This window comes from Drosophila teissieri, chromosome 3R (genome assembly GCF_016746235.2).
Source record: "Drosophila teissieri strain GT53w chromosome 3R, Prin_Dtei_1.1, whole genome shotgun sequence".
Taxonomy (NCBI): Eukaryota; Metazoa; Arthropoda; class Insecta; order Diptera; family Drosophilidae; genus Drosophila; species Drosophila teissieri.
Window position 1 is genome coordinate 7,278,468 of NC_053032.1, and position 11,937 is coordinate 7,290,404.

Consider the following 11,937-nt stretch of genomic DNA (forward strand, 5'->3'; position numbering starts at 1 on the left):
CCAAATCCGATGCCCCCCAATATTGTTTTCAGTGAGCGCAAGCTCCAAAGCTCGCTCCGCGCCCTAAACTCTCCATCAGAAAAGCTTTGGCGCTCGAGAAGTGATGATGTCACTAGCAACTCAGCTGTTGCAGACGCAGACCGGCTATTATTCTCAGTCTATATCTCACTTCGGGTGCGACGCTTGTCTGGTGGTAAATAAATTTCATGGAATTTCTAAATATATATTTGCCAGCACCCACATATTGACGAATCGCTTTCGTTTTCTAGGGGACTCTAAAATGCCTTCCAGCTGCTCTTTTGAGCTTGATCGCCGCGAACCTATTTACTACAGTGGGGAGACGGTCAATGGAAGAGCCGTTCTGACCACAACATCCGAAAAGTCTGTAAACGGTGAGTTTTACTCGTAATATAGTAGCTAATGGTGCAATTTTGTTCAGATATTCGTAATCTCTGTTTACTTTGTGAAACTCGTAGTACCAAGCCGGTTGTAACGAATGCAGCAAACAAACAAGTTTTTTGTAGCGCCAGAAAGTGTTGTGCTCATTATATAAGACGCTTTTAAGCGATCATTTATATGGCTTTAATTATCGCCAATGTTTCATTAGTATCATACTACACTGTAGCTACTGATGACCTGATGAGCTCAGTTCGCCCCCTAATGCGAAATTCATTCATAAATATTTTCGTTTTTCAAATGGTCAATTCTAAAAAAAAACTTAAAAGCTTTTAAGAAGAAAATATTGGCATTATACAATAAAAACGCGCGAAATGCGAGCAACAAGTATTTGATACATTTGATAGAGTGGATTAAGTGCACTCTTAATGCTCCACATAGTTTTATTTTTGATTGGCTTTAATATATATGTGCTTAAAATGTATATACATGCATCTAAATACAAACCAAACCTGATTTATAAAGTTTGTGTATAATTTAATAGTGTTAATATAATATCGATATTGCGAAATAACTAACACTCGGTCATTACGATTAGAGGTATACATTCTCTTCGAGGGCGAGGCAAAGGTGCGATGGGACGAGCGGCGGACAAGGACGAGAGGTGGAAAGACTGAGCACTACACGGAATATTTCCGAGGCAAGCAGCAGTACTTGTACACCCGGACCTCTGTCTTTGCATCCGGGAATCTTCCACCAGGTACGCACACCTACAACTTCTGCATTCCGCTGCCCCTGGAATGCCCCTCGTCAGTGGTGGCACAGTACGGGAAAATCTATTACGAGGTCTCAGTGATCATCGATCGCCAGTGGCGCTTCAACAACGTCTTCAAGCAGCCACTGACGGTTATACAGACCTACAACCTCAACATGAGCCCCCAATTGCTGGTGAGTACAAAGGATGTTTCTGGGCGACACGAAATATTCCCAAAAGTTCACCTTGAGTTCCTTTTGAGTAAGACAAGTTCAAACACAGCGGCAGTAAATCAATGCAGTTTTAAATTGTCCCGCAACAGAAATGTAAGGACACTTAGATTAGTCATTCAAAAGTAGTAACATTGCGTGCCTTATAGATGTAAAATCCGAAATGATAAAACTAAAAAGGGGAGTGTTCATCAAAGTACAATTAAAAATTATAGTAAAACATGCAAACCAAAACAAGAGAGAACGCTATAGTCGAGTTCCCCGACTATCTGATACCCGTTACTCAGGAAGTGCGAGGGAGAAATTTCAACACTGACAGTTTTTGGCGGCTTGTGGGCGTTTTAGTGGGCGTGGCAACACTAGGAAATAAACTTGCGCTGCTTCTATGTCTGTGGAAGCTGCATGCTTTATCTCTTTAAGTTCCTGAGATCGAGGCGTTCATACGGATATACGGACGGACAAACGGACGGACAGACGGACATGGACAGTTTGACTCGGCTATTGATCCTGACAAAGAATATATATACCGTATGTGGTCGGAAACGCTTTCTTCTGCCTGTTACATACTTTTCAACGAATATAGTATACGCTTTAACACTACGAGTAACGGGTATAAAGATGCACGATATTTCTAACTTGTCCCGTTTCTCTTCATTTTTTCTGCTTTAACCGGACTCATTATTGTATGTTATAATTAATTATATGCAGTTCGAGTAATTAGTTAATATTAACAAGTTTACAATCCTTTTGCACAGATGCCTCTAGTTCGAGAGGACATCAAGCACTTCTGCTGTTGGCCCTGCAGCTCAGGACCGGTTCTCTCGACGCTAACAATACCGTTCGGTGGTTACGCACCTGGACAGAAGATACGCTTTACTCTGGAGATCGACAACCAGTCGAGCGGCTATGATCTGGATGGCATCGAACTGAAGCTAAAGCAAATATACAGATTCCAGGCTCAGACGCCCCACTACAAAACCCGCGAAAAGGAGCTCAGCCTGAACAAAAGTTGTCAGCAGGAGCGTGTGTTGCGGCTCTCAAAGAAAATAATCGAAGGAACTCTGGCTATTCCAGCGGTACCGCCTTCTTCTCGCTCCGATGGCATTATTTCGGTTAGTTACAAAGTGATTCTGACAATCAGCATGGGCGACTGCCACGTGGACTCGGACTTCGAGGTACCGATTGTAGTTGGCACTATACCATTGATCCAAAGTGCCGAGAATCCAGCCAGTGCAGCGCAGTGGATACCGGAAACACCGGACACTCCGGCCGGAGCTGCCGCAGATCTGCCACCCAGTTATGACAAGTGCAGTAAGTATACAGCGAAAACATCAGATAATCTCCATTTGAAATTAAAGTGTTGAATAACATCTGATCGCTTATGGTGTTTTGTCTAATTCTAAAATGATTTATGTTTTTAGATCCACCAACCTTCGAGGAGGCCACAAACTTTGGTGAAAGGTTCATCGACATCGATCAGGATGAGCACAATCGCACGGATGACTTTATTCCCCGTTACCCCATGTACACCAACTTTGCCATGCCATCGGCTCCACCTCCACCCGCTGAAGAATCGGGATCCATTCAACCCGTGCCCATTCTGTCATTACCTCATGATCCCACTGCCCCAATGAGCGGTCAAAACTATTCTGACCGACCAGCACCATCATACGGTTGGAACTCCAACTCTTAGATAGAACCGAGACAAAATCTCATCAAATGATTTTAATTTGCTTTACCTTTGAAACTAAATCTCAGGAATACATATATATAAGTTTTCTAACCAGCACTGTTATTATCAGAAACAACTATCATATTATATTTCCAATTTGGTAATGCTGCAATCCTTCTTGGAACGAAATTCGACAGTAAATATTTGTTGAATTCCAATTTCATTGTCCAATACACCGACTCTGCCTGTACGCAATGCAAATTTAAGTTTTTGTTTTCATCTTTTTTCAAATTCTTCATAATTAAGTCAACAAGTCGAATCAATTAACCAAAATTCTCGATTCCCCATTATCGCCTTTAAATAGAAGAATTATATTTAATCAGTGTAAAAACCAAAACCAACAAAGATATTGATTCTTAAAAGAAATGTTTCCCTCAATTCGAATTTTCCAGGTACTTTCACCTGAAAATGCTGGAAAATTATATTTAAATAACATGAAAACCCAAAAGATACTCCGAGACAATGAAGCTACGACGCTATTGTGATAATGGAATAACATATATTTGTGTATTTTTGCTAATAAATGAAATAAATTAGGCGATGTACAAAATAAAGCTGTGGTGTCCATTCACTGGGACTTCACTTCCTCCGATTGAGTCTGGTCCATTTCGTAGTAGACATAGCGTGGTCTAAAATCCAACTGTTCACCAGACAAGTAGTGTTTGTTGGTCTTATTAAGATTGGTGGCTACCATAAACTCGGCTTCGCGGAAATCCGAAGCTAAATAGTATGACAAAAATAATATAAATTGAGATTCTTTAAAACAAGGAAAGACGCACCCAAAGATGTAGTCGAAACGCTGAAATTTGGAACCAACTTGGATGCTGTTTCGACTGGGGGAGTTGGTTCCGGAGCAGTACCCTCCATTGGTTCTTGCATTAGCAGTTTGCCAGGACACGGCGGCGTTACATTGCCAATGATGACCGGCATCCGGGCCGCAATGAAGCGTTTTTCCTGCTGGGTCGTGACCAGCACCTCTACCTCGTAGTTAAGCTGCAGGCAGGCACATCCTGCCGCACTCAAGGTGGCAGCAGTTTGGGGCACTTGCAGCATGTGAAGATGCTGAAAATTTTGCAGTTCCCCACGGGGCAGGTTGTGGAGCTCGTGGCGGCTGCTTACGACAGTTTGTCGCTCAACCTTGCTCTCCAAGCGCTTGGGCTTATTCCTTAAGTGGGCAACGTACGTGCTGATCTGAACAAGAGAATAAACTACTTCGCGAAGTAGCAATTTCTCTGGATTGTGCAGCTTTACATGAACAGAAATACCGGCTCCTGGCGAATAACCCTGCCTGGGAATCTGGATCTGCAGATGCAGTGGCTTCATCCAGAATTTAAGGCGAGGAGTCTGCTCGTAAATCTGGACTTCACAGCTCCGAGTCTCCTGGCTTAAAGAGTTCTGTGGGAAAATCTGCAATTGGCGTACATGGAGCACCTCCTGCGGACGATCTGCACTGCTGTGGATGAGCACTTGGAGTGTGTACCGTATGTGTCCGTGGGCCCCCTCGAAATTTCCTGCACAGTTCTTGGGCAGCTTCACATGGAAACCGTAATTGTAGGCGCCGGCCTCCATAATCTGTGGCTGTGCGACCTCCGAGCCCACAAAATAATCGATTTTGGCAAAAAAATCCACGCGATAATCAAAGTCCAAGTTCTGAAGCACCACTTGCGGCTCGTTTTTCTTTTTATTCTTCTGCTTTTCGGGCTGCTGCCAGGCGGTGCTCGCATATCCATTGGCCTCCAAGCATATTGCTGAAATAATTAGCAAAATGGCAAAAATATTAATGAAATAAAAAAGGGATTACTATAATTTATAGGTATACAACATTATTATTCACAAATATGGTTCAAGTTACAATTATGAAAAGTTACTAATCAATTTTGCCATCGATAAGCTCACTGAAAGGTATTAGCAATTTGTTTCCCACCGACAAGCACTATCAGCAATTTGCCAGTCCACAAAAGAAACCAGATCTCGATCGGTGATTCAGCGGCACCGATGGCTTTTTTAAGTGGGGTAGCCCATGAGTCACGCTCCAACTTACCTTTGATTAAGGCACGCTCCGAAAGGGTCAAATAGACGTGACCATTGACCGTATCACCGGCCCGATAGGCCCCCCGTGGGTTGTCCAACTGGATCTCACAGCGGTGGCTCATTTTCCGCACTCTGCGCTTTGTTGACAGCTCGACTGCTAACCGATGTCTGGCAGTTGTTGACAACATGCCCGCCCATTAAGAGCGGGACTCGACGCGGCCTTATCGGTTATACTAGGTGTGAATGCTACCACAACCATGGCTATTATCTCTGGAGCTATATCTTATCTGGCCTAGGACGCTGCCAGCCAAGCGTGCCAGGTGAGGACTGCTATCGCGCCCCAAACAATTTGTAATTTAATTAAAATGCGTTACATTGGATGGCCGGTGTAGCCTACATATGTGCGAAAGGTTCGGGTATATCACGAATTCAAGGACTCTCAAGGTCTGTGCTAGGTAGTATTTTTCTGTAAATAGCCAGACAAAATAATCAACCTATCAAGACACTCATTAATTTTAGCACGGCAAAGTCAAAGCCATGAGCGAATATTTCCTTTATCTTTCAATAATTTATTTAAATAGTTTTTCATCAGCACGCCACACAAAATATAATTCACAAACTGATTGTTTGTATACTGCAATTATTTATTGTCCACTTAAGAACGCATTAATTGGTACTTACAATAGTTAGTAAATGTATGAAGTCGATTACATATTTAAACCGTAGATATTGACGGATGTATAAGAGCGGTAATAAGTATGCTAGAAAAAAAGATTTTGGCACTCAATAAGTTCGATTCGATCAATTTTGGATGGTACCCGAGTGTACAAATTTGCGCAATGAAAGCTCACTAAAACTAAACGACGGACTAGGATCCGGCCTTAAAATCCTGTATAAGCCTTAGTCTTGAACACTTAAGTTACTTATTACTGCGGATGGCAATACGTATATAAGACACTTTTCCTTTAGAACAGGTGCTCGTCCTGTAGATCCTCCTCGATCACTGAAACTTGTGCCCGTTGAGTTGGCCGATGCACCTGGGCAGTCACATCCACATCCTCATCCTCTGCCTCCTGCTCCTGCTCATGCTCCTGCTCCTCGACGTGTTCGGACAGTGGACCACAGAGGGATCCGAAAGTGTCCAGACTCCGGCCTGTGTGATCCGTGTTAAGCGATCCGTACGACCTGTACATGTGCATATCCAAGCCAGAGTCCTCCATTCCGTGGGCAGGAGCTGTCCCAATGAGAGTAGAGAATCCGGGAAACTTGGGCAAGTGTATACGCTGCAGGACAGCTGGGGCGTTACTCCCTAATGTTTGCTGACTGCCTGCCAAGGTAGCAAAACTGAAAGAGGGCGGAACTGCAAATGGAAGTATTGAAAAGCTAATTAAGTTGTACGACGTGTTCAAGAAAAGCACCTTTTGATATAATATTATTGACTTGAATGTGATCTCTAAACTTTATTCAGTTATATTTACATTTTTTTTTAAATTTATGTAAAGGACTTGATGGTTTTCCCTTTTAAATGTTGGTTTAAACGAATGCCAATATTGTATATCGGGATTATTTCGTATTTCTAACTCCCGGAAAAAAAAGTATAAAATAGGCCTATAATGTTTATACCCGTTACTCGTAGACTAAAAGGGTATGCTAGATTCGATTAAAAGTATGTAACAGGGAGAAGGAAGAGGTTCCGACCATATAAATATATATTCTTGATCAGGATCAATAGCAAAGTCGATCTGGCCATGTCCGTCTGTCTGTCCGTAAGAACGTCGAGATCTCAGGAACTATATAAGCTAGAAAGTTGAGATTAAGCATGCAGACTCTAGAGACATAGACGCAGCGCAAGTTTGATGACCCATGTTGCCACTCCCACTCTAACGGCCACCAGCCGCCTAAAACTGCTACGCCCACACTTTTAAAATACATATGCTCTTTTATATTTTTCTATTAGTCTTGTAAATTTCTATCGAATTGCTAACAAAATTTTTACCACACCCACAAATCGCCCAAATCGGCAACGCCCACACATTTGAAGAATGTTTTTATATTTTTTCACATTTTAAAATTTAACATTTAATTTTTTCTTTCGATTTGCCATACAAATATTTCGCAACGCCCACTCTTCCTAGCACTTCCACTAACTAAGTGACTATAGCGTTTCCTCTCCTTTTTTTTGGCATTTCAAACAGACTTCAATGCCACATGTTAAAACACGATAAGAGAAGGCCAGCAGATATTTATTAAATTCTGAAAAAACTTATACCATTGAGACCCTGTACACGAAGAGTAAAATGCTGTATATATATATACTATTTAATTTGGTAAAATGAACAGGTCGTGTTAAAAACGCTATAAGTACATATATCTAGTCATGTGCTTCCGTCTGTCTGTCTGTCAGGCTAGGCATTAAGATTGAAGAGTGCCACGAACACAAAACTAATAAAATTTTCCCAGGCACACTTTCAAAAAATTTGTGAACTTTTTAATTGTACTTGTACTTTTCTATCGCTAGAGGAAGAACGGGTATCTGATAGTTGAGAAAATCTCTTCTCTTGTTAACAATTAGCAGCTGCGTCAGAGTCATTATGCAACTTAAAAAGAAATAAATTAATCAATGGATATCCATACAAACAGAAAATTATGATTATTGCTCTTTACAAGGTCAAGTTCTGTTAAACAGTAACTTTAATTTCTATTCTAAGCAAAAGTTACCGAATTACACAAAAGGATTTTATAATCAATAGAAAACCAAATCCTTAGTTTAAGTGTGACGTCCTACCAATTATATTTTAAAACTTATTAAATACTAATTAAATAATATATCGCGCGCCTGATGCAATATTATATATTTATTTAGAACTACATACTTTAATAAATGAGATCTTTTGTGTGATGATGATTTCACTTATGCACATTTCAATTGCAAATAAGATCAAATAAAACTTACGGCAACTGTCGTAAGATGGTGGCTCGTCGTCTTCGATCACCCGATGCGGCTCGTCGGTGGCCGGATCTGTTTCTCCGGCGGACTCCTCCTCCACAGTTTGCGGTCTGGGAGTGACCCGCTCGATGAGGCGCTGTCTCTCCGGTGTGGGCGTCCTCCGCACTGGCTGCTGGGTGTGAACCGAGTCCCTGAGGTGTTGCAAAGAGGTGGTGCCCACGATGATGGGCACCGAAAGGTCCGTGTCGTAGTGGAAATAACCCGTCTTCAGCTTTACCTGCAGTGTGTAGTGCAGAAAGACGATGTAGTTGGGATTCAGGGTGGATCGAGGCGTGTCCATGGGCATACAGATGCTGGACTCGTATTGACGCTTGGACAACCGCAGAGTGCGGTCCGAGATCAGCTCCTTGACCAGCGTCTTGGAGTAGAAGTTCCGCTTCACGGGCTTTCGGGACAGAAAGACGAAGTGCTGCTTGATGGATACCTCCACGCCGATGATGTCGTAGTGTGGCGACTGGTTGTCCACCTCCAGCCGGAAGGGTACCTCTTGAAGGGGCGTGAATCCGGAGGCGGGCAAAGTCAAGGTGGAGCAGATGGGACCCGAAATGCAGGGCCAGTGGCAGAGATACTTCAGGTTCTCGTCCTTGACAGGCAGCTAATGTAGAGAAAAGTATTTATTGAATGAAGTGTGATATTGAAGTGTGATTTGAACAGCACTCAAATTATTTTGGTAGTGCTCCTTAAATCTTAACGTGGAAAAAGAAGCATTACATTCTATTCTAAAATCCATTACAAATTAAAAACGTTTATCATTAATGCACAATTTACTACGTTTTATATCTTTGCATTATACACAAAAGTAGAAAGTAGAAAGTACTCACTGAAAACTCTGCATTGTAGTTGAGATCCAGGGTCTGCACCACGATGATAGGCTTCCGGAACACCTCGTCAAAGCCCCAGGGCTTGTCGATGGTCAGCGAGATGGTGTAGGCTATATAGCCGTAGGGACCCTTGCAGGTACTGGGACAGTCCGGCGGAATCCGGAGGGTGAGGACGTATACGTGGACCCCGGCCCGGAACAGGGTGTTATCGAACACATTGGTGCGGGAGTGTAAATATTGCTGATGGCCCGAGTAGTTGGCCGTCTCGCTCTTGCCGCTCATCGACCACTGAACCTTGGCCTCGCCCTCCAGAGTCACATATACGGCTGAGGATTTCAGAACTTGTAGTCTTCCCGGGGGGTAAGAAGTTAGGACTACTTTGAACCCACCATTGACTCGCTTCACCTTGTCCGTACGCAGCAAAATGCGACCACTGATGTACTCCCCACTATTGTAGACCGTATTCAGGCGATCCAGCTGAAAGACACAGGTGGTGGGCATGGCTGCTGCACTTGCTTCCGGCTCGAGTTCACCGAATCTTCACTGCCAGTTCATCACTACTACTTCTGTGTCTGGGCTTCTGGAGACGGAGCACCAAACAACCGCAACCCAACCGCCACACAGCCAGACGCGCACTAAGTTCTGAACGGCGAGTTCTTTGTCAGCATCCGACGCCATCGGGCTTGGGCTTTCGCTTTCCGGGGAGCGGAGTCTCGGGGCGGTCGAATCAATAAGCTGGCGCCTTGCGTCTGTGTAGCCGTCTACTGTCTGCTTCTGGTCTAATATTTCAGCGCGAACCGTTCGGAAATGGAGCAGCTTTTGGCCGTGGCTCCTTTCGGTTTCCTTTGTTTCCCTTTGGCCAGCACACACGCACACACACCCTCGCTCATGTGCTGGCTGAAATGGTGGACGAAAGCCAACGGGGCGGATGCTGGCGAGGTCAGGAGCCCATATCCACCACATACTGGGGTACATTTTAGTTATTACCATATATCAACCGCCGATACAACGGCCGAAAGAATGTCAACAAAACCGAGTAGTGCGTCACAACAAGCACTTTGTTTTCGGGGTGTTGGCTGTAACCCTTGGCCACTTTGCTGCCGCATAACGTGGCACAATTAGGACCCCGAAATTGTTTGGGCACTCACTTCATTAATCCGGCATGCATAATTCCGATAATAAGAGCGTGCCAGTTGGCTGTGTAAAAGGAGGCTGCATAAAATGCGAAGTTCACAGTGAAAAGGGGGAAGTATTTGCACATTTGAATTATGTTTTAGATAGTAGTACACGTCACTCAAATTTATTGGGATGAGTAAAAAGAAAATATTCAGGGAATACATTTTTATGTGTAAGCTAGTTGTCCCACCAGCGAATCCATTTGTTTGTTTGGCTTACGTATTTCAAGTTCAATTATGGTGAATTCTACAATTTTCAATAGCTTGGCACTGAAATTCCAGACTCGGCACATGTCAGGGTAGTACTTTCATAAAAAAGTATTGCAATGCTAATCGCACGTACGACTGTTTTCTCTTTGGGCCTTTGAGCAACTTGATGCGTTCACAATGATTGCTCAGCGCCAAGGCGTCAATTTCGCGGGAACAGCTGTGGGCCAGAAACTGATTAATTGGCCCAAGCAGATCGCTATGGCTAAGAGCTAGATGGGACAATTATTAATTACTTGTGGCCCTTTTAGTGGGGAGCATGTGGACTCACCCATATTTACGAAGCAAAGTCGGGACGATTCCAAAGAAGAATATACGGGGGGTGCAACAGTGGCCACGAGAATGGGTAGTTTGATTGGGGCATTCAAGAAGTGGGATGTCTCAATATAGTAACTGATTTGTATAGGTTCCATCGGATCTGAGTGACTCATAATGGGGACTGTCAAAGGTAGGTGAAGATTACCATTTAATTCGGTACTCTCGGACAAAACTTGTGTCACTGTCTTGGTCTTGGGGTTTGGCTGCTGACTAGTGTAGCTGATTTTTTTGCACAAGCGGGTAAGGAAGTCGTGGACTCCATCTTTGGAATAGATTCCATAGCTTACACTTTGACCCGGAACAAAAACACTTCGGGGGAGTCTGAGGGCCATATTCGAAATCTCCATGTATTGGGGCTTGAGATCGTCGAATTCCAGACTCTTTCGTATCACCAATCGCTGATGAAAGCATTTGTTATGTTTTCCACTTCTTTCGAGAACAACCTTCAGCATATACTCCACATTGCCAAAAGGAAGCCTACAGGTGGCTGGAAGATTTTCAGGAAACTGAAACTTAAAGTCACCCAATCGAGAAGTACCAGGCTCTAGCCGAAGAGCTTCGGTCAACTTTTTTGTTTGATTTATGTGGACCATGCTGCCGTTGTAATCCACTTTGGCGCAGTCCAGGTTACCGGTACTATCATTGTGCTCGATTTCCGGCTGACCTCGAAGTGACTCCCGCCAGTGAACAGTGGAGACTCCATGGAGAGTGATGCTTACGCCTGTTGAATGGGGAACAACAACCAGATCAGCATAACAGATTGCCCATCGTTGGCACCACTCTCGCCTATCTAATCACTAAACCAACTCATTTGCCTAATGGCATCTTACCCTCTAATTTGAAATGTTTTTTCCCTCCGACTGTCACAGTGAGTGATCCCGAAATTTGCTCGCCTGTGTAATAAATGGCAGCGGCACGCGATAAGTTAAATTCACAATTTATTGGCATTTTCAGTGGTATGGAGTAGCTCTATTATATGTGTGGTTTTCTAAATTTCGCATTCACGCGACTGAGACTCCAGTTGCGACCTCGCCAACGGACGGCAAACAAGTGACTGTGACAACTTGAGGTTTCAGCCGAAGCCGTTGGAAGTCTGAAAAACTTTTTCCACACGAGTCGTCTGAATGAGAAATGGTTGCTGTTTTACTGCTAATTTGGCCAGAAGTCTGTTTTGGCCGCAGCGATAAAAATATATGTATATTAGGC

At 43.6% G+C, this 11,937-nt stretch overlaps 4 protein-coding genes across 5 annotated transcripts; 1 reads left to right on the plus strand and 3 right to left on the minus strand.

The window, feature by feature from the left end:
- Nucleotides 1–106: 106 nt before the first annotated feature.
- LOC122619084 (arrestin domain-containing protein 3) lies at nucleotides 107–3,666 on the plus strand. The gene is made up of 5 exons (XM_043795793.1): nucleotides 107–193; nucleotides 270–392; nucleotides 995–1,344; nucleotides 2,136–2,691; nucleotides 2,802–3,666. The coding sequence occupies exons 2-5, from the start codon at nucleotides 281–283 to the stop codon at nucleotides 3,071–3,073; spliced, it is 1,290 nt and encodes a 429-aa protein (XP_043651728.1). The 5' UTR covers nucleotides 107–193; nucleotides 270–280; the 3' UTR covers nucleotides 3,074–3,666.
- A 14-nt stretch (nucleotides 3,667–3,680) lies between these two features.
- On the minus strand, nucleotides 3,681–5,303 carry LOC122619087 (arrestin domain-containing protein 4). Its single transcript, XM_043795796.1, has 3 exons — nucleotides 5,154–5,303; nucleotides 3,892–4,860; nucleotides 3,681–3,832 (listed from the first exon to the last, which is right to left on the minus strand). The coding sequence occupies exons 1-3, from the start codon at nucleotides 5,263–5,265 to the stop codon at nucleotides 3,681–3,683; spliced, it is 1,233 nt and encodes a 410-aa protein (XP_043651731.1). The 5' UTR covers nucleotides 5,266–5,303.
- Nucleotides 5,304–5,766: 463 nt separating this feature from the next.
- Nucleotides 5,767–9,487, minus strand: LOC122619569 (arrestin domain-containing protein 3). 2 transcript variants are annotated; one of them, XM_043796585.1, is made up of 4 exons: nucleotides 9,361–9,487; nucleotides 8,972–9,297; nucleotides 8,097–8,745; nucleotides 5,767–6,503 (listed from the first exon to the last, which is right to left on the minus strand). In XM_043796585.1, exons 1-4 carry the CDS (start codon nucleotides 9,470–9,472, stop codon nucleotides 6,109–6,111), a joined length of 1,482 nt encoding a protein of 493 aa, XP_043652520.1. In that variant the 5' UTR covers nucleotides 9,473–9,487; the 3' UTR covers nucleotides 5,767–6,108. The 2 variants fall into 2 exon arrangements, with proteins under 2 accessions (XP_043652520.1, XP_043652519.1); XM_043796584.1 differs by having other exon boundaries at nucleotides 8,972–9,472.
- Nucleotides 9,488–10,440: 953 nt separating this feature from the next.
- On the minus strand, nucleotides 10,441–11,790 carry LOC122619570. Its single transcript, XM_043796586.1, has 3 exons — nucleotides 11,562–11,790; nucleotides 10,685–11,452; nucleotides 10,441–10,625 (listed from the first exon to the last, which is right to left on the minus strand). The coding sequence occupies exons 1-3, from the start codon at nucleotides 11,677–11,679 to the stop codon at nucleotides 10,441–10,443; spliced, it is 1,071 nt and encodes a 356-aa protein (XP_043652521.1). The 5' UTR covers nucleotides 11,680–11,790.
- Between the last annotated feature and the right edge of the window lie 147 nt (nucleotides 11,791–11,937).

Coding starts and splice junctions, on each gene's coding strand:
- LOC122619570 (XM_043796586.1), bottom strand. CDS start 11,679: ATGCCAATAAATTGTGAATTTAACTTATCGCGTGCCGCTGCCATTTAT. Junction 11,453..11,561: donor AAAACATTTCAAATTAGAGG/GTAAGATGCCAT, acceptor CCCATTCAACAG/GCGTAAGCATCACTCTCCAT. Junction 10,626..10,684: donor ACTTTGCTTCGTAAATATGG/GTGAGTCCACAT, acceptor TGTCCCATCTAG/CTCTTAGCCATAGCGATCTG.
- LOC122619569 (XM_043796584.1), bottom strand. CDS start 9,472: ATGCCCACCACCTGTGTCTTTCAGCTGGATCGCCTGAATACGGTCTAC. Junction 8,746..8,971: donor ACTACAATGCAGAGTTTTCA/GTGAGTACTTTC, acceptor TCTCTACATTAG/CTGCCTGTCAAGGACGAGAA. Junction 6,504..8,096: donor ACCATCTTACGACAGTTGCC/GTAAGTTTTATT, acceptor TTCCATTTGCAG/TTCCGCCCTCTTTCAGTTTT.
- LOC122619087 (XM_043795796.1), bottom strand. CDS start 5,265: ATGAGCCACCGCTGTGAGATCCAGTTGGACAACCCACGGGGGGCCTAT. Junction 4,861..5,153: donor GGAGCGTGCCTTAATCAAAG/GTAAGTTGGAGC, acceptor TAATTATTTCAG/CAATATGCTTGGAGGCCAAT. Junction 3,833..3,891: donor CGTTTCGACTACATCTTTGG/GTGCGTCTTTCC, acceptor CATACTATTTAG/CTTCGGATTTCCGCGAAGCC.
- LOC122619084 (XM_043795793.1), top strand. CDS start 281: ATGCCTTCCAGCTGCTCTTTTGAGCTTGATCGCCGCGAACCTATTTAC. Junction 393..994: donor ATCCGAAAAGTCTGTAAACG/GTGAGTTTTACT, acceptor CATTACGATTAG/AGGTATACATTCTCTTCGAG. Junction 2,692..2,801: donor ACCCAGTTATGACAAGTGCA/GTAAGTATACAG, acceptor TTATGTTTTTAG/ATCCACCAACCTTCGAGGAG.